The 26,351-nt window shown below is 35.1% G+C and overlaps 1 protein-coding gene across 1 annotated transcript; it reads right to left on the bottom strand.

Annotated features, from left to right (window-relative positions):
• Nucleotides 1-809: 809 nt before the first annotated feature.
• PENK (proenkephalin) lies at nt 810-7,181 on the bottom strand. Its single transcript, XM_074278668.1, has 4 exons — nt 6,829-7,181; nt 6,562-6,662; nt 5,798-5,938; nt 810-1,787 (listed from the first exon to the last, which is right to left on the bottom strand). Exons 3-4 carry the CDS (start codon nt 5,933-5,935, stop codon nt 1,125-1,127), a joined length of 801 nt encoding a protein of 266 aa, XP_074134769.1. The 5' UTR covers nt 5,936-5,938; nt 6,562-6,662; nt 6,829-7,181; the 3' UTR covers nt 810-1,124.
• Nucleotides 7,182-26,351: the final 19,170 nt, after the last annotated feature.

Genomic DNA, 26,351 nt, shown 5'->3' on the forward strand with positions numbered 1-26,351 from the left:
TGTATACAATAGTTGATTCTTATAGAGATATGCAGACATCTGTGTTCAGCGTAGGTGCTTTATTTAACAATATCACTTAGGAGCATGCAGCCATAAGTCAGAGACCATGCCTTCTGTCTTTTTTAACCCTCAAAGGACCTAGCACAAAACTTTATATGCAACAGGTACTTAATGAATACTTAAGTGTTTAATGATTTAACACCAATTGCCATCAACATAAATGTAAAAGTACCTGAAAGCAAGGCAGAGGGAAGGGCAGTGTAATGTTTGGGGGACAACATTAGATTTTGGGCAAGAGACCTAGTTTTGAGTTGCCACTAGTGAATGATGAATTACTTAACCTTTTTGGGCCCCCATTTCTTCATCTTTAAAATGAGAAAGATATGCTAAATAAACTCAAAGGTCCTTTTTAGTCTTAACAGTGTGCATTAAATATAAAATATTAGAAGCTGATTTTAAATGCAGAAGATTCAAGTTCTTGGTATATGCAAGGTCAGACCTGGAGTTAACAGTGCTTTGGATTCTTTTAATGCAATTCATTTTCAGAAATGAGAGCAACAAGGATCATTTTCATTTCCATATTTTTTTTTTTAAATTTAACAGAGGCATTAATTGTATCAAATTAAATGGAAAATCATTTTCTTTCTTTTTTTTCTTTTTTTGCCCCAGCTCCCTGTTGAAACTCCCTGGTCTGAGGTTGCCTAGAACTGATCTGTTTACTGCTTTATAGTGTGGGTTTCACTATGGGATGATGAAAACTTCAGGGTGGTTGAACATAATGTGAAAAACACACACTTCCAAGCACATTATGCAGTTGGCATGAGGAATTTATTCTATCTATGTACAAATAAGCATTTATAGATATTTTGTTTAAAGTAAAGGACAAGTGAACAAAAACAGTATTAGCTTGAGAAATACCAGCATAGCTTAAATTGTAACAGAACAGAAATTGCAGACATTTGAAAGAACACCAAAACTTAAATAACAGATTGAAGGGTGTATTGTTAACAAAACAGTAAAAAACTGTACAGTGCAAGCAACACCTTACAATAAAATATGATCAATGAAGCAGTCTTTCCAAAGGAAAACTGGGTAGAGCATTTTGAAGCTTATGGGAAAAGATATTAAAATCTCATAAATCCTCCATATCTCTTTTCCATTTCTGGAATTTCTTTGGAATAACTTTCTCCCTCTTCATCTGAAGGAAGGGAATCAGCAAAGCGCTTAAGAAATCCACCATATCTTTTCTGGTAATCCAGCCACCATTCAGGCCTTCCAACTCTTCTCATAAAGCCTCCATATCTTTTCTGTAGCTCTTTTGCTTCATCTTCCAGTTCTGGACTTCTCTTGTAGCTTCTCATGAAGCCCCCATACCTCTTGCTCATTTCCTCTTCATTCTCATTATCTTCTCGGTAGTGCCCTGCTTCAGAGATGCCCCCTGTTCCCAGTAGCTCTTTTAGCAACAAGTCTGATGAATTGGCCAATGCATCATCATCAGCATCTTTCTTCATGAAGCCTCCATATCGCTTGGCAAGGACCTCTCCTCCATTCATCTCATCTTCTGGCTCTACTCGATAGAGCTCATCCATTTTCTTCATGAATCCTCCATATCTTTTCATGAAGCCCCCATACTTTTTGGATAGAAGATGACTCTCATCTTGTTTGCTTTCTCCTTGGTTGTTGGTACCTTCCTGAGAAAGATCCATCTTGGTCAGTTGAAGAAGCTCCTTACAGGTGTCCCAGGCTTTGGCAGATGGTAATTTCCCTTCACATTCTAATGTGCAAGCCTGTGAAAAAATGATTTATCCAATGGTAAGATATTGCTTGGGTTTTGCTAAAATTATATAATTGCACACATCTCTTATTCATATCAGTTCTAATTCTTAGGAGTTTACTTAGGTCAGCTTGAAATTTTTGTGTTTATTGATATTAGTTGCAGAAATAATGTTCTCATAATAAAGTAATCTATAATTTTTAAAGGATAGGGACAGAGATGAGACATATCACTTCATTGCAATGGACAATTCTTTATCAATAAATGTAGACATTTTCTCTACTTGAAAGTCGTTCAGTGCACTGAGGGGTTAAGTGATAAGGATAACAGTGTCAAGTATATCGCGATAGGACTTAAAATAAGATATTCTTGAATTACCAGTCTCTTTTAAGTAGTTAGCAAGTTCCTCTTTATTTTACCTTTTTTATTACAGATGACTAGAATTTAAAAGTAGTTGTGGAAAAGTCTTAAAATTTAAAACTAAGCTTGATAATACTATGAGATGACTATGGTAAATTGAAATAGAAAATTTTTACTTTAGCCTTATCTACTTTTTTTTTTAATATCTACTTTTAAAAATTTTTTTGTGCTGAATTTTGGCTTTGAAATCTCACATTATTAAACTATTATAAATATGCAAGCTTGAAGTTCTCTCTTTTCATAAACACTTAGTCACTGCAAAATTGAAACTCTTTTTCAATGGGTAACATGTTACTCAATATAAAAAGAAATGAATCTGCATATCATTTTTCTCTTAATTCATTATGCAATAATTAAATCCTGACCGATGTAAGATCTAGGAGGAATGATATTATTAAGTTCTCCTCAAAAGTTGATTGCTCAGAGTGTGTAAACTCTTATAAGAGATCATCTCAGTGATGTGTTTTTGATATAGGTCCAAATCACCAATGTTAAGATTATATGTGTTTTTTAAAAATAAGTGATTTCTATTTTTATGAATATATTCTCATAAATTAAATGCCTATTTTCCATTTGCTGATCAGCTATTATGAGTGGGTATTCAATTAAAATCTGTTGAATTAGAATCTTACAAAAATATAGGATCATTGAGTTGAAGTTAGAAGTGTCCCCAAAGGACATCAAGTCTAGCCTCTTATTTTGCAAATTAGGAAACTGAGGCCAAGGGAAGAGAAGTGAAAAGCTGAATCAATACTTTTGCTTTGATTTTGTGCAAGTAAATTCTCTTTTGGTCATAGCTTCCTCATCTGCAAAATGAAGAGGCTGAGGAGGATGACTTACTTCTAAGGTCTCCTCTGGCTCTAAATTTTAGTTTCATATTCTAATTTTAAAAATAAGTTTCTTGAATAAAAACAGGTTAGAAGGAGAAAGTGAAGTAGTTAGTAAAACAAGTATACACAGAATATTTTGTAACATTTTTAACCTTTTTTCTCAAAACAAATATGTAATATCTGTTATAGATAAAAAAGGATATCCACTTTAAAAAGAATTATCTAGTTTAACAGTACTTGAGTACTTTAAGAGTAATTAAAGTATTGTGCTCTTTCTTCTAGATTGAAAAAAAAATCATGTCTCTTCAAATCCCTGCTTTTTCTCATAGAAAACAGGTTCATGTAGGGATGATGAAATCCTTTTTTTGTTAACTACCTTGCACCTTCTATTAACTCTCTTAAGGATTTCTCCACAAATACATGGTATTGGTTAGCAATTAAATTTTCATAGTGCTTTTTTCTTAGGAGCTTATTCTTTACTAATACAATTTTAGTGATATTAATTAGATTAGAATAAATCGAATTCTGACTCAAAACCCAAATTATCTAGCCATTCAAAATGCTTTCCTAGGAGACTATATTAGTTGTTGAGCAGTCCATTTGTGTTAAAGGACTCGTAAAAAATAATTCTAAACAAAATCTAGGTAAAATGTTATCAGTTCATATATAGTACTAAGGAATATTTTGGAAAATGCTACTTTACTTTCAAATTAATCCTTGAAGGATTTAGAGAAAAAAGGAAGAAAAGATCCACAACAACCCATGATAGTGAGATAATTTAGTCTTTCCACAAGAGAAAATGAAAAGATTAGTAGTATTTTGGGAATTAGGTGAGGGAAAAGATTTAAAAAAGAAAAATAATTGGACAAACAATGATAATCTTCCAAGTTACTTTAAATATAATGAAGAGTATCTTAATCTTTATCTTAATTTTAGCTCATTAAGCAAAAAGATTAGAAATTCCCTTATGATTGAGGCAACACATGTGGGGATAGGATAACATATGCTTTGCCTCAGTATTAACATGTGTAGATTATCCCATTTTACAATTGTGAAAATTGGGTGCCAGAGCATGACTAACGATGAGAGAGCTGTATGATCAGAAACATAGAATACATTTCTGTAGAATTAATGCCTGACTCTTCTTCCTCTATTTGTAGCTTTTAAAATGATTCTATTCTATACTTAGTTTCTAAGTACAGTCAACCTAAAATGAAAAAAGAATGAAGAAGGAACGATAAAGGAAATAATGATATTTTGTCATTATCATACAAATCTCTAGGATATAGTTTCATTTGATAATTATTTTATCATTTAATAACTTACATGCAAAGTACTGAGTTAGACACTGGGGGAAAATGACAAGATAAATAAGATAAGATCTAGTTTAGAATACAGAAAACACGTAAATATTCACTAATATAAAAACATTTTATAATAATTCAATATCTACATAGAACATGTAAAGTAGAACTAGATTATTTTGTACGAGAAAATCTGCCTCTGCAATGTGTTGGTAAACATGTTGAATTTTTTGGATTACTGCAAATACCAGAGAGTACTGGATGAGGAGCCCTTATCCCTCCATAGAAATTAAAACTTTACCATTGATTTGGGAAGAGGTTTAGAAAATAATTTAAATATCAAGACCACATGCAGAATATGTCTCAAAATAAATTTCTCAGGGAACCTGATTCTTTGTTTTGAGCCACTTGTTCTGAATTGGTCTTTTTTCACCCACCTGCACCTTGCTCCTTGCTCCTCTTACTGTTTTCCAATACTGTCTTCAGCAATTTCCCCAATACTTTTTGTTGAGTAAATTATAGTCTAATAATTATTACAAGAGGCAAAGGTGAATCACAATTGTCTTTCTGACATTCTGTCAATTCTTCACCTCTACACTACAAACTTCTTGTCTTTCCTCCTTTCCCTTTATTTCTCCTTTCAGCAGAGGCTGATACTATTAAGTCTTTCAGTGAAACTTAACCTTGAGCCAGAAGGGGTTTTTAAAGTCATCTAGGCAAACTGTGCCATTTTTATAAATGAGGAAAATGAATCCCAGAGAGGAAAATGACCACTCAAAGATCCACAGTAATGGCAGAATTGAAATCTGGTCTGTCTCAAAAATCGAGTGCTCTTTCCACTACAATTACTTTGTCTAAAAAACAATGCTTCTATTTATCCTTTAGCTGAAAGTTTTTGGAGGTTGGCCTAACATTAGGGTCTAGTGGAATGAGGTGAAAAGATATATAGGAAGCAAGGAATTGATTGGCTTTGTGGGGACAAAGCTCTTGGGACAGCAGTGAGTTTGGTGCTCTCCGAGGTACTGAAAAAAAAAAACAACAACTGCCTAAGGAATTTTTTTAAAGTGGACAAATCCAATCGCTCTAGATACCCAATTATTAAAACGCACAAAAACAAAAAAACAAACAAAACAACAACAACAACAACAAAAAACTACCAACCACGGATTCAAGACGAAAACAAAACATAATAGTCCCTACCAATTGCCCATTCTTCTTTGCCTTCCCCCCCCCCCCCACCCCCTCCTTTTCCCCAAAGCCAAAATTCTGAGCCAGATTTTCGGCGGGATACAGAGTAAGCTTAACTCTGGAATTTATTCTCCAGTTTCTTCAGATGTAACAAGGAGAGTCTATATTTTGGTGACGGAAAGGTGGCTCATTACTCATTCTGCAATTAGGTAAAACAGAAACAAAACATAATAAAAAGGATTTTCCCCTTTTTTTGTGCTCCTACCCCAATCTGCGCTCACCAATGGATTGATGTCCGCATGTTGTCCCAGACGGAAGGTGCAAGAGGTGCAATCCTTGCTGCATTCTGCCCTGATGGTCAGGAAGAGGCCAGGGCTGACAGCCAGAAGCAAACTGCAGAGCTTCAGGAACAGCGCCATGGACTGAAAAGAGAGTGGGATGCGCAGCTCAGTCACCGTCTAACCATTATTGTTATTATTTTTTTGCTATCATTAAGGAAAAAAACAAACAAACAAACATTTTTTACTCCGATCCACGAATTCATCCTCAGATTACTCACATTCCCTACTCCTGGAAGATCCATACACAGGGGCAGCAGACATAGCACACTCCAATGAGTAATAAGCCATTTACCTTTTCTTATGAACTCTATCAGAAAAAGACCCACGGCAAAGGGAAAAGGCTTCTGTCTCTATCTTCTTTCGGCTGACTAGATAGTGAAACACCACGGTGGGATCTTTATTGAGACCACCAAGATACATTGGGTTTTGTCCTCTCTTTCATCTGCGATCCTAAGAAACCTTACCTTCCTCGGGATAGATTTTCCCCCCTAGAATGCTATGAACACTGGGAGCTCGCCAAAGTATGAAATGGAGTGGCCAGGCTCAATACCAAGACAAAACATGCCAACAGAAGATTTAATATAAGTTCAATCGCAAAAAGGAAAATAGAGGAAGAAAATTAAGCAAACATAAGAGAAAAAGAATAGCAAGTAGGTCCCCCAAATCCACTAGGAAAATTCAGTATTTTAGCAAAGTTTACTTACATAGATGCTTTTTTCGATCGAGTGTGGGCTAGCTGAAGTGCTTTGGTTTGCTCACCCAGTATTTATAGCGGTGCAGAGCAATTTGCCTCCTAGGAGAATCTCTAGAAGAAAGAAGATGGGGGAGGGTGAGAAGAGTGGAGGGGAACAACAACACATGAGAAAAGCAATAGTCTACGGTTTTCCTTATCACAGTTCCGGGCGAACTTACTGCAGTCCCTAGATAAGAAAGTAAAGAGTTGCAGGAGAGCTTATGATGTCTTTACTTACCGTCTTCGGTGGGTTACTGAAGTAGATGGACGTGAAGGGCTGGCGAGCTCTCCACCTGAAGCAGTGTGCTACGAAGTGGATGGAGTCACTTTATAATTTGTCAAAAAAAGGAAAAACTCAAGAGTCCCCCAATCGCCTACAAGCTCCAGCTGACGCAGGACCTACGAAATCCCACCTCGGACGCATTTGCTATCTTATTAACTATCATCACTAAGAAGGAGCTGAGCCAGACAATGTGGGATTGGATAGGATTCATATCCTTCTTTCCAGTGGGATTGGGAGGCTAGAGTGGGCTTGTTACTCACACATGGTAATTTGCTGGATATTTTCTACACATTAACCTTAAGTCCTTTGGGAAAATTTTATTCTCAAAGCATTTTTATTGGGGGGAGGGGGATGCAGAAGGGAGGGTGATGGCCCATGCATCTTCCCATCATTCATCTGAGGTTCCAGAGTTCAATTAATGACACATGGGAGTGAAATGGGAAAGATTTTCATCAGAGGAATTTCTTAAATTTTTTTTTGGAAATGGTATGTGTAGACAACAGTGCCATATCAGACCTGTCTCCTCTCTAAAACATTCTCCCAGGATCATAGTTTCAAAGAACACTAAGGATCTTCATACTAATCCTGAATCACTTCCCATTCAGAAACTAGTACAGGCTATTTTTTTTTTCCCCTCAAAGGTAAAGCTTGTCTTAGCTAAAGCAAATGCTAACAGACTCCACTTCTAAACCTCAAGAGAGGTGATATGAAGTTGGTACTCAGTCATTTTGGAGAACTGACTTGTGAATAATTGTATGACAAATACTTGTAATCCCACTGGTGGTAGGGGCTCAAGGTAAGTATGATGAGGCCAGGGGGCTCACATCCATACTCTTTTTGCAGATAAAATAGGTTTAATTTGGTAGGGAGAGAGCAGGGGTAATCTAAAGAGGACCCATATCCTGGAAGGTTTGGAGGCGGAAAAATCTCTCCCCTCCTTTTTTAAACTTTAACAGCAACAAGAAATTCTCAAAAGTACTGGAAAAGCTTTGTTAAAGAACCCAAAATAAACTTTAATATTTAAGCAGATGGGACAAAGATGTGAAAAATTTTGATAGTCAAACTCTACTCAAATCTAAGGTATATTTATTGCTTTTGCTATTTTGCCACTACCACCCAGCAGGAAGAATCTAGATCAGACAAGCAGAAAGGAAGAAGTCAGAGAAAAGGTGAAGACACTTTATCTGAAATTCCTCTGTTGGTCTCGGGAAAGTGCGAGCTGTTAGTTCTAGTTCTGCATCTTCTAATTTTGGTCACTAGAGGGCAGCGCGCTCCTGCGCAGGTTTCAGAGAGCCAGGTGGCCAGAACTTCCTAGCCAAGGAGAGGATGCTGGTCAAGGATTACGGGGTGCAAGTCTGGGAGTCTAAGAGAAGGAATACAGGTTAAATCATTACTGCTCCATCACCCTGCTTTCTAGTAGGATTCAAATAAAAACAGAGCTTTTCCCTGACATCGGAAAACTAGGAAAAATCACAGATATTATCTTAGGAGTCTCTTTAACCTTATGTATTTCATGTAAGAAAAGGCATAATTCCAGTGGAACTTTTTATGCTCTTTACATATGGAAATTATTATATTGTCCCCAGTTACTATACTCTCCCGGCCTGTGCAATCTTGAAAGTGGAAACAAATGCTTTCTTTAAATCACATTTCTCACCAGTTGTTTATGCCAAGAAGTGGTATAGAAAGATAGTACACCATAGATAGTACACATACCTTTATTTGAGCACTTAACATTCATGGTCATGGAATAATGATATCTGGGGTGTGAAAATGAAAGGAATTATCTTATTTGCTAGGTTATTTCTTAGTAACTGTACACTAAAGCACTAATGTCCTAAATTGCTCACTAGAGACCAAAAGGAATCAGAGAAGCATGAAATCATAGTTCTTAGCTGTAAGGGAATGTAGAGTCCATCTGCATATGAAGCTCCCTTATATCTAGGAGGATAGAATCACAGAAATTTAGAACTAGAAGGGCTCTTTGAATTCATCCAGCTTAAACTTCTCATTTTAACAGATTAGGAAACTGAGATCCCCAGAAATTTGTCTTATATGTATAGTTTGTACATTGGTCATTTCCTTCACCTTGATTGTGAGCTCCTTGAAGGCAAGTATTTTATTATTTTTTGCCTTTTTTGAATATTCATTCTGAACAGTACCTGACACATAATAAGCATTTTAAGACACGTTTGCTTTTTTTTTTTTTTTTTTTTTTTTTTAAACCTCACAATGCTTTGGGAAGCTTTCTAGGAATCATAGGATCATGTTTAAATGTTGGAATAGACCTTAACATCCATCAAGTCCAAATCTACATTCCTTTTATAGATTAAAAGGCTGTGGGATATTAAATAACTTTCCTAGGATCCCATAACTACTAAATGTTTGCAGAAGAATTTGAACTCATGTGTTTCTCACTCCAAGACTATTGTTCTATAGACTTTTCTGCTTACTTGCCTTTTAAGAGGGGATGAGTTGAGGAGGGAAGAAAAAAGGGAAGAAGGAAGACAAGGAGTGAGGAGGTTGAGAAAGAATATAGAAGCATCTATTTTTGTGCCCTTTATAATCACCAGTCTTCCCATGGAAATAAAGTTTACTAAAGTACAGAGACTAATGTCCCTACCATTTTTTTTTCTTTGAATGGAGGCAGAAGTTATGGAAACTAATGATTTAATGGTGCAGCAAGGCATTTCCTAATTCCTTTTATGTAGTTTGCTTAGATCTTTGGCTTTATTCTGGGATTAGCTGCTTGATTCTATCAGGCCTAATAGGAGATCTAAACTCATTTGTGTCGGTCCATTTAATACAGAAAAATATTACTCATGCTTAGAAAGGGTCAGGGACCTTATTGTTACTTTATCTTCTGTCTCTGAAATTCCAAGGAACCCTTGGAAGTCACTCATCAACTGAATAACCAGTTCCTGTTTTTTACAGACCCTTGAGTTTAAAAAGTTTTTGGGAAAGAATACTATAATTTATGAGTATAAAACATGGCTTAAATGTACTGAAATTTCTCTGATTTCTATCCAATGTTCTCTTCTCACTCCCCTTAGAGGAGGTAGAAAGTTTTAGCTAAGTCTATAATGAAGATAAGGCAATGTGAGAAATGGATTTATTTGGTTTCCACAGTATAAAAATTAAATTGGAGATATGAAACTTAAATTAAAAAAAATTGAAAACCACCAGCTTTTGGGGATGTAGGTAATCTTGCCCAAAAGAATATAAGAATGTAAACTCCTTAGGGACAGGGATTGGGTTTTGTAATCAGGGACAGTGGCCTGAGATTTAAAAAGAATCTTTTTTTCTTTGCCCCTAGCTTTCTAAGGTTAATTGGTTAATCTTCCCCTTCTGGAATGGAAGCTCCTTGGGGGTAGGGGTTGGATTGAGTGGGAAACAGACTATTCAATTAAACATTTGATAGCTTCGGGCTTTCTTACTTTTTTTTTTTTTTTTTTTTTTTTAAGAAACTGTGCTTTAGAAACCCCAGTCGATGGGGAAAGGAGCCAGGGGGCTGGAGAAGGGAGTATAGTTGCAGAATAAAAAAGGAAATGCCCTTTCCCTGGGTGTATGTCTTTGAAACCACACTTTGTGTGTCAGAGACTGCATACATTTTCTCATGAGAAAGAAATTTTTTCCTACATTCATACTCAGATTTCTGATTGTTTTAGTGGTCCTACTGTCCCACACAGTGTCAAAATACTGTGACTTTTTTGCATGGAAAATACCCTTCCTTTAGAGAAAGTCTAAAGGTTGCCAAGCTTCTGCTGATCTGCATTGGTAGTCAATTAACATTTTAAAAACAATTAGGTTCTAGGTATTGTTCTAAGTGCTGGGGATCCAAAAGGAATGAAAGCCTGTTCTCTAGGAGTTTATAGAATAATAGAGATGGATTGCCTCCTAATTTGGAGATACAGATAGAACTCATATACAGAAAGCCCGACCCCATCCCATTTTTTTTCTTTTAAGGACAACATTGGGGTTCTTAAGTAATATATCTTTACATATACAAGATATGTGACAATGATATAAAAATATGATTTTCAAATAGACATATCTAAACTTCTAAGAGAAAATATAATAGAGCACTGGGCTTGAAGTTAAGGAGCCTTGAATTCAAATCTAGACTCAGAAACTTACTAAGTTAGCATGAGCAAGTCACTTAGCCTCTATTTTCCTCAGTTTCCTCAAAGATAAAATGAGGTTAATAATAGCACTGTCCTCACACGATTGTTATGAGGATCAAATGAGGTAGTATTTCTAAAGACACTTAGATCACACTTATGATGCCATGGACATACAGATGAGAATGGTTTTTCAAGGCTAAATTTTGTAGATGAAAAATGTTACTTTCATAAAATTGAAAATGGGTTAAATAATTTTCAATCAAGCTTGAGGATTTACACACAAAGAGGCCCATAAAAGGCATGTACTATTGAAATATATGATTGATTCAGAGTAAGTGGTAAGAAGGGGATGAGGAAAGGATTATATAAATTACATATCATGACATGTATATCATATATGTAAATTCTCTCTCTATACACACACACACACACACACACACACACATACACACACACACCTATTAGCCAGGTGATAGGTTCTAATTCTAAGAGATGACTATATAAGGAAATTTGGTCTTTCAAAAATTCAGAGAACTGATTAGAAATTTGGTAATTTACAGAAATAGCTGCTAGTGAAAGGATTTCTGCCCACTGGAACCACCTGGTTCTGGTGCCTTCCTCTCTTTACCTAGCACCTTTTATCAATCTAGGTTTTCGGGTCTGTAAATTCCTTTACAGGGGACTCTTGCGCTGCTACTAGACCTCATTTAACTCTGTATCCTTGCACCGAATCAAAAGGGGTTGCAGGAGAGCTCTATTTGACTCCCTGTACCCTGAACCTGCCACTAGACCTCAAGTAAACCTAATTTGATTTAGCTACCCCCAATTATAAATCTCATCAAAAGTAGTCTGAAAACTGCTTTAAATCTTAAGAAAAAAATCACAATATGATGAAAAACCAAATTAACTAAATATTTAAAGCATAGTAGTTTACACTGCAAACTTTGGGGAATCTGATGCTGGGGAATTACTTAGCCTGGGTTCCCGGGATGTTGAGGGAGAATATCATCTGTTTGATTTGATGACTGAGTGTCAAATACCATAAATAGCCAAGTTGCAAAGAAAAATGTATGGGACAGCTATGACCCCAACCCAAATTAAAATCAAAAACTCCTAAGGTAAAAAAAGCAAAAAAAAAAAAAAAATAGGATTTATTATTATCTCAAAATGTCCCAACTGTGGTGTTAGTAGAGAACCATTTTATACTCTAAATATGGAAATCTATCCCAGAAATAAAAGAATACAAATAAATAACAAACTCTTTTTACTCATCAAGTGCTTAAATGTTAATTTAAGAGGTGGAGGGAACCGGAGGAGAGATGTTCATCCAAGACAATCAAACACCTAAAGCTTTTTAGTTATAGCTCAACTTATTATTGCAAATTCTTGAGTCACAATTATGGCATAGGTCAAAGCCACATTCTTATGAGAAGTCTTCAGTCAGTTTATCCCATTCAGTCCCTCCTCTTTATTTATTAACCTTTGAAGACCTCTCACACCATTCTTGATACATTTCCTCAACCATCTTGTCTCAATTCCCTATCTGTGGACTTGGTTTGTCCTTTTTTCTCTTCTGGGGCTCCATCCTCATCTTTTAATATTCCAAGTCTAACTGTATCTCTCCCTCCAGATTGTTCTTTTTTTACTACCCAAATTATGTCAAATTCCTGAGACCCATCCTCTGTGAAATTTCCTGTTATGTCCCTGAGGTTAAATATTTCTTATAAAACTACTTGAGGACCATCCCATGGCTGCTACCTTTCTTTGGGTCAGCTTGTTAAGTATTCTTCTTTGTAGTGTTTTTTTTCCCTTCCCCCATGCTGTATGGTAAATCCCCTAGCTCCACTATGCTTCCCAAAACCAGTCTCCTTACAGCTAATTAATTTGATTAGGATGCTAAGTACCTTTCAGGATTTAGTCTGCCAACTAAGGACATGTCCTAACCTAGTAGGATACTTCCTTTTATTGGGTGATTGTGAATTCCACTGAAGAATTTGTCTTTCATATGCTCTTTCACTCTTATTTCATATTTACCATTTTGTTTGCAACCTATTTCCCCAAAGAAATCTACCTTCTGCCAAAGAGAATGGCCACTACAAACTCCTCACATTACTGAACTCCAACTCTTGGTGCCTGCCATCATTTGGTGACAAACCCCATATCATAGATCACATCAGTAAGGACCAGGTCTGGAAAGGGACATGGGTCAATTTTCTTATGTCTTTGGAAATTTACTTCACTATCTGTCCATTATTATCAATTTTCACACAGTAAAAATTTAATTTCCCACAAACTCTACCTTCTCCAGCCAACAACTTGGCTAATACCAATCTATGCTGGAGTACTGCTTCTTTAATCTGAGTGGTCTGATTTGCTAATAAATCCAGTGCCTTTGTCATAAAGTTAGCAATTATTTCGACCATGGAGTCTAATGAACCTATTGAGCATGCAAATTGGGGTACTGTACCCCCAATTCCCATCTGGGGCCATCTATCACCCCAATCATTTGTGCCATCAGTAATTAGAGTAGGTAATTCTTTCACAAATAAAGATGCCTATCAGAAAAGTCAGCAACAACAAAAATGCTAAGAGATAGACATACGCATCTAACAACAGATAGATGACTAGTCAATACTCACTTACCCACTTATTTAGGATATAATGACCACATATTTTCAGATAGGAAACTGTAAGATCTTACATACTTGAATTGTGCTCACTTACCCTAATTAGAGACATTTGCTGTGAAACTAAAAAGCAGGGACATGATTATAATAGCATCAAAACTGCTCCTTCAGGTTTAAGCCTGAGAGCACATACATGACAGGATAACGCATCCTTAGCTAATTGTATGCAATAACAATTCTACCTTATAGCTAGACTCAGTAATAATCAGGAAACTGACTCAGAAGGATCCCACCTTAAGCAGAGGCTAGGTTGTCCTCCCATCTCTTGTCCAGATACTAACTTCCATGTGTAACAATTTAGGATCACATTCCTCTGAGTAGCTTGTGACATATTCCTTTCAGATGGTGGATTACTGACTTGATGATCCATCAGACAATCATACCTGAATTCAAAACTCCAAATAATATCAACTATCTTTCCAAGAGAGTTTATCCAAAATAGCAAGTCTCATTAATCAAAACTTCAGATGAATTTAGCTTTCACAGATTACATATCCTAAATAAGACTATAATCTTAAATTGATAATAGTAACAGATTCATCCTAGAAAGTTCACAGCTTATCTTCATATCCAGATGGGTTTTAAATTCAGCATTACACTTTAAGAAGCTTAATAACTAATCTATATCAAAATGTATTCAAGTATTAACATATTCAAAGGGACAAAGGCAAAGGGACAGGGTTCTCAGAATCTCCCTAAATAATGGGAACAATTTTAAAATGACTCAATACAATTAATTAAAAGTCATATAGAATATAGAATTTACTGTCTTAATTTCATATTAAAGAACCCTATCAGAATTAACATTAATAATTTCTTCATCCTAAAAAATGTTACTTCAATTTCCTTTAATCAAGGTGTCTCTATAAACTTTTCTGGAAATATAAACAATAATATTAAAAATTCCTCTAAGTGCAATTAATTTCCCCTTCCACCAAAACATTCCTAGTTGCAAAGACGATTTTAGAGGTTATAAATCATTCTTAATAGTCCATTCTTGAGGTTCCTCCACAGGTCCTTTAACCCTGGTGTTCTCAGCCTCCAGACTGCTGTCTCAGTCATCTGTAAGTCTGTTAAGGTCCTTTCCACTCTGTTTCTTCCAGGACTTAGTAAGCACCCACCCTTCTGGAACAGCAAACTCCAAATCTGTTGTCTGGGCCAGAAAAAACCTGGTTTCCTAAGAACTAAAAGGGATAAGGACATTGCCAGTATATGATTCTTTAAAAACTTATCATTTGTTTCAAACAAAATAGATCATTCTCATATGGGGAAAGTCCCAGATCACTTCCAGGGATAGTTCTAATTCTTTAACAAAGCAATAGGCAAACATTTGGTCCTAAGCAATTTAGTCTCTAACATCAATTTAGTAATTCATTTCTTAAGAATCTGATTTATCCTTTCCACTTTCCCTGATGAGGGTACATGCTTAGGTATGTGGAATTGCCACTCAATTTGCAATCCCTCCCCATTATTTCTTATAAAATCTTAGAAGCAAAATATGTTCCTTTATGAGAATTAGTAGCCTCTACCAATCCATACTTAGGTACAATTTGTTCCAATGTTATTCCACAACACCTCTTAAATCAGCAGAGCCCAGGGGAAAGCTTCCATCCAGCCTATTGAATGGTCCACTCTATCTAAGTTTCTCCATCGGTGACATTTCATTAAATTCTAACTTGAATATTATGGAGCCATACTCTTTAATAAAACCTCTTTAATACCTTCTTATTTATCTTTAGATATATTAAACACCTTTAAGATACAATTTATTTTGTAATTATACATATCTCTGTATGCCAAATTTTCTTGTTTTCCCTTCTTTGTTAAAGGGAGAAAGCAAGAGAAACCTTAAAATTCAGAATTTAGGCAATATCTAAATAACTTTGGATCAAATTTTACAAAATTTATATCACATATCCAGCAGGTCTAAAAAAATGTTAAAGCACAGCTTATATAGTTTTTACAAATTACCCAATATACAATTTAGAAAGCAACTTGGTCTCCAATTAAAATCAGAGACTCTCAAGTTAAAAAACAAAATAAGGATTTATTATGATCTGGTGAGAAAGGGCAACTGACAAGGCGTCAATGGAGGAATGCAAAGTACAGATAGTAAAATACAAGATTATATAGACCTTAACACAGAAACCCCTAGCCCTTTTTCCTTTCTCCCATTGTCTGGGGAGTCCAGGGTTACACTCTAAATGTGGAAATCTATCCCAGAAATAAAAAAAAAATACAAGTCAATAACACATATTTAGGGATTGAAGGAGTCTTACCAAATTCCTTTCATGACATAGACATGGTACTGATACCTAAACCAGGTAGGATGAAAACAGAGATAGAAAACTATAGACCAATCTCTTGAAGGAACATTAATGCAAAAATCTTAAGATAAAAATACTAGCAAAAAAGATTACAGAAGTAGTGATGAAATATTTTTTATAATTGTTAAAGAAGTTCATGTGATCTAAGAAAACAGGATTGAGGCAACCATTAAACCAACTGCAGGTGTCTGTTTCCTCTTCACAGACAAGCACAATTCTTATGGCTTTAAATAAGACCATCTGCTTTACTGTCTTTATGTAATTTATTATATATTATTTCTCCTTCATATAATACAGATGAAATAGTACTCAACTAAATTAGGACACCTCAACTATTATTTCATCTCTTTTACTTATTTTCTGTATGATCTTAAATAAATGTCTTAACTCCTCAGTTTTAAATTTCTTATCCATAAAAGGAGTACAATAATACTTTATAGGGTTGTAGTAATAAACTACATTTGAAATCAGTCTTTTAATTGTAAAGCAGTATATAGAGGTAAGTTATAGTTACAATCTACATATCTTGCATAATACTAGAACACATTTTACAATTTATAAATCATTTCATAAGAATCCTGTGTAGGTTGTCTCATCTTTAGTTTTGAGGAAACTGAGGTTCAGACATGTGAAAATGGTGGGATTATTTATACAGGCATGAACTTAGCCGGAGGCCAAGTCTTTTTTGCAACACCGTGCTTCTCTTTATAGTTTCTGCTTTTAGCCAGGGAAAAGACTAATCACAGCACTAAGCTGGGAAAATTAGTCCATGAATCAAAAAAGTTGCATTATAATCCTGCCTACAGGCAATTTCTAAGATTAAAAGTTTCTGAGCTCCTACTGATCTGCATTGATAGTAAATAAATAAATATATAAAATAAATATAAATATATATATATAAATATATATTTATTTAAAAAAAAAAAATATATATATATATATATATATATTTTTTTTTTTCCCCTTTCCTGAGGCTGGGGTTAAGTGACTTGCCCAGGGTCACACAGCTAGGAAGTGTTAAGTGTCTGAGACCAGATTTGAACTCAGGTCTTCCTGAATTCAAGGCTGGTGCTCTATCTACTGCACCACCTAGCTGCCCCAGTAAAAAAAATATTTTAAAAACACCTTCTGTGTTCCAGGTATTGGGCTAAATTCTGAGGATACAAAAGGGGCAAAGGCAGTCCCTATTCTCAAAGAGATTAAATAGTAGAGATGGGCTGCCTCCTAACTTGGAGCTCCATATACAGATGAAAATATTCATCTAGTCTCCCCACCCCAATTTTTTTTCTTTTTTTCTTTTAAGACCATACCAGGGGCTATTAGGTGGTGCAGTGGATAGAACACCAGCTTGAAGTCCAGAGGACCTGAGTTCAAACGTGATCTCAGACACTTAACACGTCCTGGCTGTGTGACCCTGGGTAAATCACTTAACCCCAATTGCCTCAGAAAAGAAAAAGACCATACCAGATAAGTCAACATTTAGGTTCTCAAGTAATATAATATTTTTATCTATACAAGAAATGTGACAATGAAAATAATAAATCCGACTTTCAAATAGATATAGCAGAAATTGTAGAAGACAATATAAACTCCTTGAAACTAGGAATTGTTTCATCCTTAGCCCTTTTATCTCTAGTGCCTAGTTTAAAGTCTGGCATGTAGATGTTTTATCTATGATTGTTGATTTTGTTGACTGATAAATCCAAATAAGTGTATACAGGATGACAATGTCCTTGATATGCTATACTCTCAATTCAGATATCTAGCCATTGATGGAAACATTTCTGGAGCTTTTCTTTGGAATGATCTTCAGAGCTAGTTGACCAACCTCCCAATTGTAGCAGTGTCATTGATACATAGTAATACCTTGATTTTGAAACCCAAAGGATTTTACCTAGTTTTATTTCCATCATCAATTTTGATTATTCCAAAAACTATAATCCTCTTTCAAAACATTAACCTTTACCATTATTGTGAATATTTAGAAAAGAATTTCAGAATATTTTGGTTAATTGCAGCAATACTAAAACATTTAACCTTCCAATGTGACTACTCTGAAAGAAGTAATGCTCATTTGAATATGTTATTATATAAATATTTCTAAAATAACATATATTAATAAGTTTATACTTATATGTATATTGCCTTGAGGGTATACACACACATGTGCATATGTCTTTATGTGTACCTTTTACATATCTAGTACACATATGACACGTATAATATATACATTTGCATTTCCCCCATTCAATTTCCTCTGGGATTTTTTTGGCTAAACCTGGATTCCTAAAGCATACACACATGTATACATGCATGCATGCATGTATGTGCAAAACAAAATGCAAATATATGAACAATGTATATGGGGATACATACATATGTAGAACTTAGGAGTGTAGCTTTATTAAAAGATATAGATATATGGTTATATGCACAAATACCTATATATACTAGTATAACATACATTGCAATACACATATAATGCAATACACACATGTATAAATACACACCACATAATATGTACATATTATACACATACACAACACAAGATACATATACTACATATACATAACATACGTATATACAAACATGCACATACACAACACACATGTACAAATACACACATGTATATAAACATATACACACATGCACCATACACATGCCTATAAGACACAAAATACATACACACAAAACACATATGAATACACATATGGACAATGCACAATACTAACATACACACATACACAGCACACATATGTATATACATATACCCACAAAACACATGTCCATGCATATACATGTATATAGAAGTCATTTTAGGACTTAGAACTGTCAGGGACTTTATAGATTATCTAGTCTAAAATTAAATCCTTATTTTATAGGCAAAGGAACTGAACCTCAGGATGTTAGATAACTTGGCCAAGGTAAAACAGGCAATAAGTAGTAGAGCTGAACATTTAAACCAAGATTCTCAGGTTCTAAACCCAGCACTGTCTTCATGGTAACATATTGCTTCCTGACTGTAGTTTTATTCCCCATTTGGTATGGGAGCACAGTAACATGTTCTTGGCTGCCATAGCAGATAACAGTATGTATGTATGTATGTATAATTGTTTCCTTTTCTTCACCATAAAATTCAGCCATTAAACAAGAGTGCTGGGAGAACCTAGTATAAGACAGCTTCTTAATAAGTACTATAGAGATTAATCAAGTGGAAGATTGTTTTCTCTTGAAAAAAAATTAATATAGCCAGTAAGTAACTTAGATGTTAATTTTGGGTGCTTAGCATTACTCCATGATTTGCGCCGTGAAAAAAAATCGAGTTCCTGAAGCCAAATGACTTTTTTCATCAATCCCCAAGTTCTCATATTCTTGGTTTCTCATATTTGATATTGTCACTGGGTTAACTTAAAGGAATGTTCAAATTAAAATCAGCTCTTTTTTTTTCTTTTTTATTAATTTTATAATTATAACATTTTTTGACAGTACATATGAATACATAATTTTTTTTTTACAACATTATCCCTTGTACTCCCTTCTGTTCAGAATTTTCCCCCTCCTTCCCTCTACTCCCTCCCCTAGATGGCAGGCATTCCCATACATATTAAATATGTTATAGTATATCCTAGGTACAATATATATGTGCAGAATTGAATTTTGTTGTTGTTGTTGTTGCAAAGGAAGAATTGGATTTGGAAGGTAAAAATAATCTGGGGAGAAAAACAAAAAATGCTCACAGTTTATACTCATTTCCCAGTGTTCCTTTTCTGGATGTAGCTGATTCTGTCCATCATTGATCAATTGGAACTGGATTAGCTCTTCTCTATGTTGAAGATATCCACTTACATCAGAATACATCCTCGTACAGTATCATTGTTGAAGTGTATAATGATCTCTTGGTTCTGCTCATTTCACTCAGCATCAGTTGATGTAAGTCTCTCCAAGCCTCTCTGTATTCATCCTGTTGGTCATTTCTTACAAAACAATAATATTCTATGACATTCATATACCATAATTTACCCAACCATTCTCCAATTGATAGGCATCCATTCATTTTCCAGTTTCTAGCCACTACAAAAAGAGCTGCCACAAACATTTTGGCACATACAAGTCCCTTTCCCTTCTTTAGTATTTCCTTGGCATATAAGCCCAGTAGTAGCACTGCTGGATCAAAGGGTATGCACAGTTTGATAACTTTTTGGGCATAATTCCAGATTGCTCTCCAAAATGGCCGGATTCTTTCACAACTCCACCAACAATGTATCAGTGTCCCAGTTTTCCCATATCCCCTCCAACATTCATCATTATTTGTTCCTGTCATCTTAGCCAATCTGACAGGTGTGTAGTGGTAGTTCAGAGTTGTCTTAATTTGCATTTCTCTGATCAGTAGTGAAAATCAGCTCTTTTGATAAAAGAAGGTGAGACTTGAGTTGTTGCCATTTATTTTGAATTTGGTTAAAGGAAGCAAACTATGCTGATCTTAGGTTTAATATCACATAAATTAAAAATGATAAAGCAATAAGTGAATAGTATCAAGAAGCTTTATTATAATGTCAGGGGGAATTATTCTTTGATATAAGTATATATCCCTTTCTTTTTCAGATGATGAAACCAAGGCCTCAGGAGACTGAATGACTTTTTCAAAGTTATGATGGCAGGGAGTAGTAGAACCAGGATTTGAACCCAGATTCTATGCTCAGAGTGTCTAGGACAATGAAAATGGATGCCAGAAAGAAGGAGGAGATATTCAATTTATATATTACTTCTCTTTCCTCTGCTACTTTTGAAAAAATAAAAGATTGAATATTGAAATTTTGATTGTAAAAAATAGAAGAGAAAAAAATTAATCAAGAATAGAAATCTGGATAGATTCTGGGAATATTGCAAAGGAGGTCAGAAATTTCCAGGCCATCTAGATTTTTCTCCACAAACTGACAGAAGATATCTACAAAATGAATCTAGGGCAACTAAAACAAAGGGTTATCCTTCTAAGACAGCCTTAGAGAACCTAAGAAAAGATAGGCCCTCAAGAGGCTGAGGTTTGGTCTGAGTGAAGTGCAGATATGTACAGGCCAATTCCACTGAATCAGCAAACAGCAGGTCTAGGAGCAGCTCTGTCAGGAAGCAGACACCTCAACTTTCACTTCCCTTATGGGCTCAAGAAATTGCACCTCACAAACTCACTTCAGAGACTCAGGAACTTTTACCTTCCAAATTTAGATCTCAAATTTTCATCTAAGGAATAGCCCACTGCTGAGAAAGAAGATTAAACTACCTCCTGCTGTTTCTGGAAGCCATGGCTGCCTTGACCAGATGTGACCCTGTGGTTATGGATGAGGAGGAGAGAGAACATGCCCTTATTGTAATTTAGGAGAGGAGAGGATTGAGCCTTTGGAAGGAATTCAAAAAACAAAAGTAAAGTAGACTTGAGGCCTAGAACCACCTTACCTATAACTTGTATATAATAATATAAACTAATAACAATAAGTTGCTGAAAACAAAAGAAACAAAATAAAAATGAATAAAGAAAGAAAAAAAAACAAACCTGACCACAGATAGCTTTTTTGCTATAAAAAGATCTGGGTTTATATTAAATGGAAGAGAGGGAAATTAAAAAAAAAAATTATACCTGCACTGAAGAGTAATATCAAATGGCCACAAGTCCAAAAAGAATTTTTAGAAGATCTTAAAAAGAAGTTAAAAAAATCAAATAAAAGGGATCAAGGAAAATTTAGGGAAAAATAAAAGCAATCCAAGAAAATTATGAAAAGAAACCTAATTAACTAAAAATAAAGGTACAAATATTAAGGAAGAAAATAACTCCTTGAAAATTAGAATTAGGCAAGAAAAATTGAATGACATTAAAAGACACCAAGAAATACTAAAACTAGAAAAAACAAAAGAGAATCTGAATAATCTTATTAGAAAAACAACTGATCTGGAGAATAAATTGATGGGAGATAATATAAGAATTGTTGGGCTATCTGAAATTTACGATCAAAAAGATAACAATATATTGTTAAGGAAAATTGCTCTGAAATTCTAGAATAAAAGGGTATAATTGATATAGAAAAAGTTTGCCATTTACCACTTAAAAGAGATTCCAGGAGGAAAACTTACAGGAATATCCTAGTCAAGTTTCAAAACTCCCAGGCCAAGGAGAAAATATTGCAAGCAACAAGAAAAAAGCCAACTTAAATACTCCAAAATTACAATTAGGATTTCACAAGACCTTTAAAAAAAACCTATGGGTTTTAGAACATTGTTTCAAAGAGCAAAAGAGCAGGGGATGCATCCAACAATAACATATTCAGCAAAGTTGAATATAATAACATTATATTCAACTGGAGGAAGGGGACGGATTTTTGACAAACTGAAAGACTTTGAAGTATTTGTAACAAAAAAAAAAAAGCAGGATTCAATGAAAAATTCAGTATAATAGATCTAGCAGAAATATGAGGAAAACATTAAAGACTAATTATAAGGCACTAATTAAGATCAAATTGTTTACTTATTATATATTGTATATATATTTAATATATAATGAGGGAAAGGAAAGGGGAACCCCATTTCTCCACACATAGATAATCCCATGAGGCGCAGTGTCCCCTGTAAAATGAATTTACAGGCCCGAAAACCTAGATTGATAAATAAAAGGCTTATTGTAGAAATTTGGAAGTAAAGTTCAGTTAAAAGACGCCAGGGCCAAAGGTGGCTGCTGGGCGGGCAGGGACCCTTACATGGCTGGAAGGATACCATGTGTTGGCTAGGAGGGCTCCTGTAATGAGAGCATTCCGGCTCACCTGTTTTATACCCAAAAGATGATGGATGGTACCCCTAAATTCTGGGCGGGGGGGGGGGGAAGGGGGGCTTTTCAGTTAGCTCAGATCAGGTGAGGGCTGGGGGAAGCTGAGCTGAGAGTGGGGGCTGGGTCCAGATATTCAAAGGGTGCCTTTGACCAGGATTTGTGAATCAAGGTCAGTCATGGATTGGGCAATTAGAAAGGAATCTTAAAGGGATCCCAACCCTCATCATATATATATATATATATATATATATATATATATATATAAATTGTTATCATTACTAAGGTAGTTTGAAAGAAAGCTTGGAACGGAATCATGTATGATGGGATGGATTTAAAAAAATAAACAAAATTAGGTAGGAAAAAAGTAAACAGGAGAAATCATACTATAAAAATGGGACATAAAAGGAAGAACTAACTTTGGGAATATAGAAAGTTTATTCTCATTTGGGTTGAAGAGAAAAGAATATACATCAGGAGGGATGTAGAAGTCTTTCAAATATGTAGAGAGATGAGAAAACTGGGGAAATGGTGGGGGAGGGACTTTCAGAGGGGTGTGTAGATTGAGATTTGGAAGTATATATAAAGATAATGGGGACTTTTTAGAGGAGTGTAGATTGATAATGGAAGTGAGGGAAGAGATGGGAGGAGTTTTGGAGCATGGATGAAGTAGGGTGAATGGGAGGGTCAGAAGAAAAGATTTTAATGCTGGAGAAACTGAGGCAAGATAGAGATTGAATAATTTTTAATATTTTATTTGGATTTCTGAGGGGGGAGAGATTTTCTGGGTCCAAAAAGATCCATTTGTGGTCTCAGGGCTGAATCAGACTTTTGTCTCATAAGAATCCAGCAGTGAATGTGAGTTTCCCATGAAAAATATATGGATCTAAGTTCAGGTAGACAAAGGCAGGGAAGGTGGGGTCCAAATTCTTGTGAGTAGAAATCTCCAAGAAGGGACCATAAATCCAATTATGATAGGTTGAGGTGAGAACTATAAATTCTTAGTAATTGGGAGTTAAGGAGGTGTCCAGCTAGAGACAGGAAGTCTAGAGAAATAGAGGTAGAGTATGTCAATTAGGTATCTGAGATGGGACATCTGGAGTCTTATCTTTTGGAATATCAGATCTCCACAGCCCTAATTATCTTAGTCCTAATGGTCAGGAAAGGGGGGTTGCAACCTGGGGATTAAGGCAGAACAATTCAAGAAACTGAGGCAGAACAATTTAGGGAAATTGAGGCAGGACCATTAGGGAAACTGGGGCAGGACAATTTAAGGAAACTGAGAGGCAGGACAATTAGGAAAACTTAGACACAACAATTAGGGAAACTGAGGCAGGACATTTAGAGGGAACTGTGGCACAAGAAGATAGGGTAGTGAGGACAGGATAAAAATAAAAACTGAGAAAGAAAATAGTAAGTAAAGATAAGATGGAGGAAAATTCTTCTATAGTAATTATGTGTGAATATGAATGGAATTTTTATAGCCATTCTCTTTTTGGTAGTGAAGAACTACTAAAAATTCCAGGGATTCCAATAAACTGGAGAATGGCTGAACAAATTGTGGTATATGGTTGTGAATATTACTTTGCTATAAGAAATGATGAGCTCAAGGATCTTAGAAAGGCATGGAAAGACTTGCAGAAAATGAACAGTGAAGCTGAGTAGAATCAAAGGACATTATATACAGTAACCTCAATATTATTTTAAGAACAGTCATTTTGATGGATATCCTCTTGATTTCCAATTTTTTTGCCCCCACAAAAAGAGCTACTATAACTAGTTTTGTACAAATAGGTCTTTATTTTCGTTTTTTTTTTTTTTTTGATCTATTTAGGAAACAGAACTAATAGTGGTATTGCTAGATCAAAAGGCATATGCAGTTTGATAGCTCTTTGTATTAAGAAATTCTCGACTACAATTTTAAACAACCATTTAAAATTTTTTTGATTTCCAAATTATTTTCTTTTGTACTGCCCCTTCTTCCTTGAAAAAAAGCAAGCAATTTGATATCAATTGTACATGTGAAGTCATGCAAAACATACTTGATCATGTTGGTCATGTTGAAAAAGAAAATATATAATAAAAAGAGCAAAAAATGATATGCTTAAATTTGTATTTAGAGTACATCAATTCTCTCTCTGCATTTGGATAGTATTTTTCATCATGCATCCTTTGGAATAGTTTTGAATCACTGTGTTGATCTGAGTAAGAGTTTAAGGTAGATTTTAAACCCAGGTTTTCTTAACTCCAAGTCTAGTACCCTATCCACTATGTTATGCTATATAATCGGAAAGGTATTATATAAATGTTAGTGATGATGATGATGAAAATATACTAGTCAAGTTCAGAATTTCAGGGAGCAAAAGAAAACTTACCTATTTAGCTACAAGGGTTATCAACTGCATTCAAAGTTCTTTTGATTATACTCATGCAGAATAAAGGAGATGTTATTATGGCCTTGTTTCTTTTTGCAGCTTATATCTCACAGGAAATGAAACCACACATCTCACTATTAACATGTGACATGTTATTCCTAAACATGGGTCTAATTATGCTACTCCCCTACTCAAAGAGCTCCTCTGGCTCCCCATTGATCTTTTGTTTGGTGCTTTAAAATGTAGTGTTTTGGTTTCAGTCTACTTTTTTTTTCATTGATTATCCTCTACTTCCCTACATAGTTTGATCAAGCTGGCTACTTATTGACATTTCTGACTCCATGTCATATCTGGAATGATCTCCTTCCTTCACTTTTGTCTCATGCAAGGCCCAGATTCATTTAAGTTTCAGCTAAATACTTTTAAAAGAGGCTTTTCCCTCTAATTCCTCTAGTTGTTCTACCCTCTTGCTCAAATCTCTGGGTGTTTATCTTGTGTATGCTCCACATTTACTGATCTATAAAAGGAATAAAAATCTAGTTCTTAAAATGTTTGCAAAACTCTTAACAAAATCCCCCCTCCCCTTATATTTACAACTTTGGGAGATAGGTGCTTTTATTATCCCCATTTTAATGATGAAAAAACTGAGGCAGTCCCTTGCCCATGGTCACACACTGAAATTTGAATTTGTCTGAGGCTGGATTTATACTGAGTTGTTCCTCACTCCAGAGCTCTATTCACTGCACTACTTAGCTTTCTCATCTATGGATATGGCATATGCCTTAATAGAGGGTAGGGAGTATCTCACATTTTTCTTTATATCCTCAGTACCTAGCACAGTGCCTTTCACAAGCTAGGTATTTAATATTTCTTGATTGATTAGCTAGGGGACTCTTTCCCTCTTTGCCCTGCTGCCTTAAGGTCATGTCTATTTTGCCTATGGGAATTCTCTAAGTATGCTACAGAATGAAAAAAAATTGAAAAAAAATTACTATTCCTCTTTCTTTTTGGTCTTATGTGAATAATTAAAGCAGAGCGGAAAGCTTACAAAATACAAGAAACTCTTAAGTTAGAAATAGCAATGTTACATTTTGTGGAAGTGAAAAGTGCTGTTATGATAAATATACACCTATTTATAAAAAATGGTATGATGCAGTGAC

Source organism: Sminthopsis crassicaudata, chromosome 1 (assembly GCF_048593235.1).
Source record: "Sminthopsis crassicaudata isolate SCR6 chromosome 1, ASM4859323v1, whole genome shotgun sequence".
Taxonomy (NCBI): domain Eukaryota; kingdom Metazoa; phylum Chordata; class Mammalia; order Dasyuromorphia; family Dasyuridae; genus Sminthopsis; species Sminthopsis crassicaudata.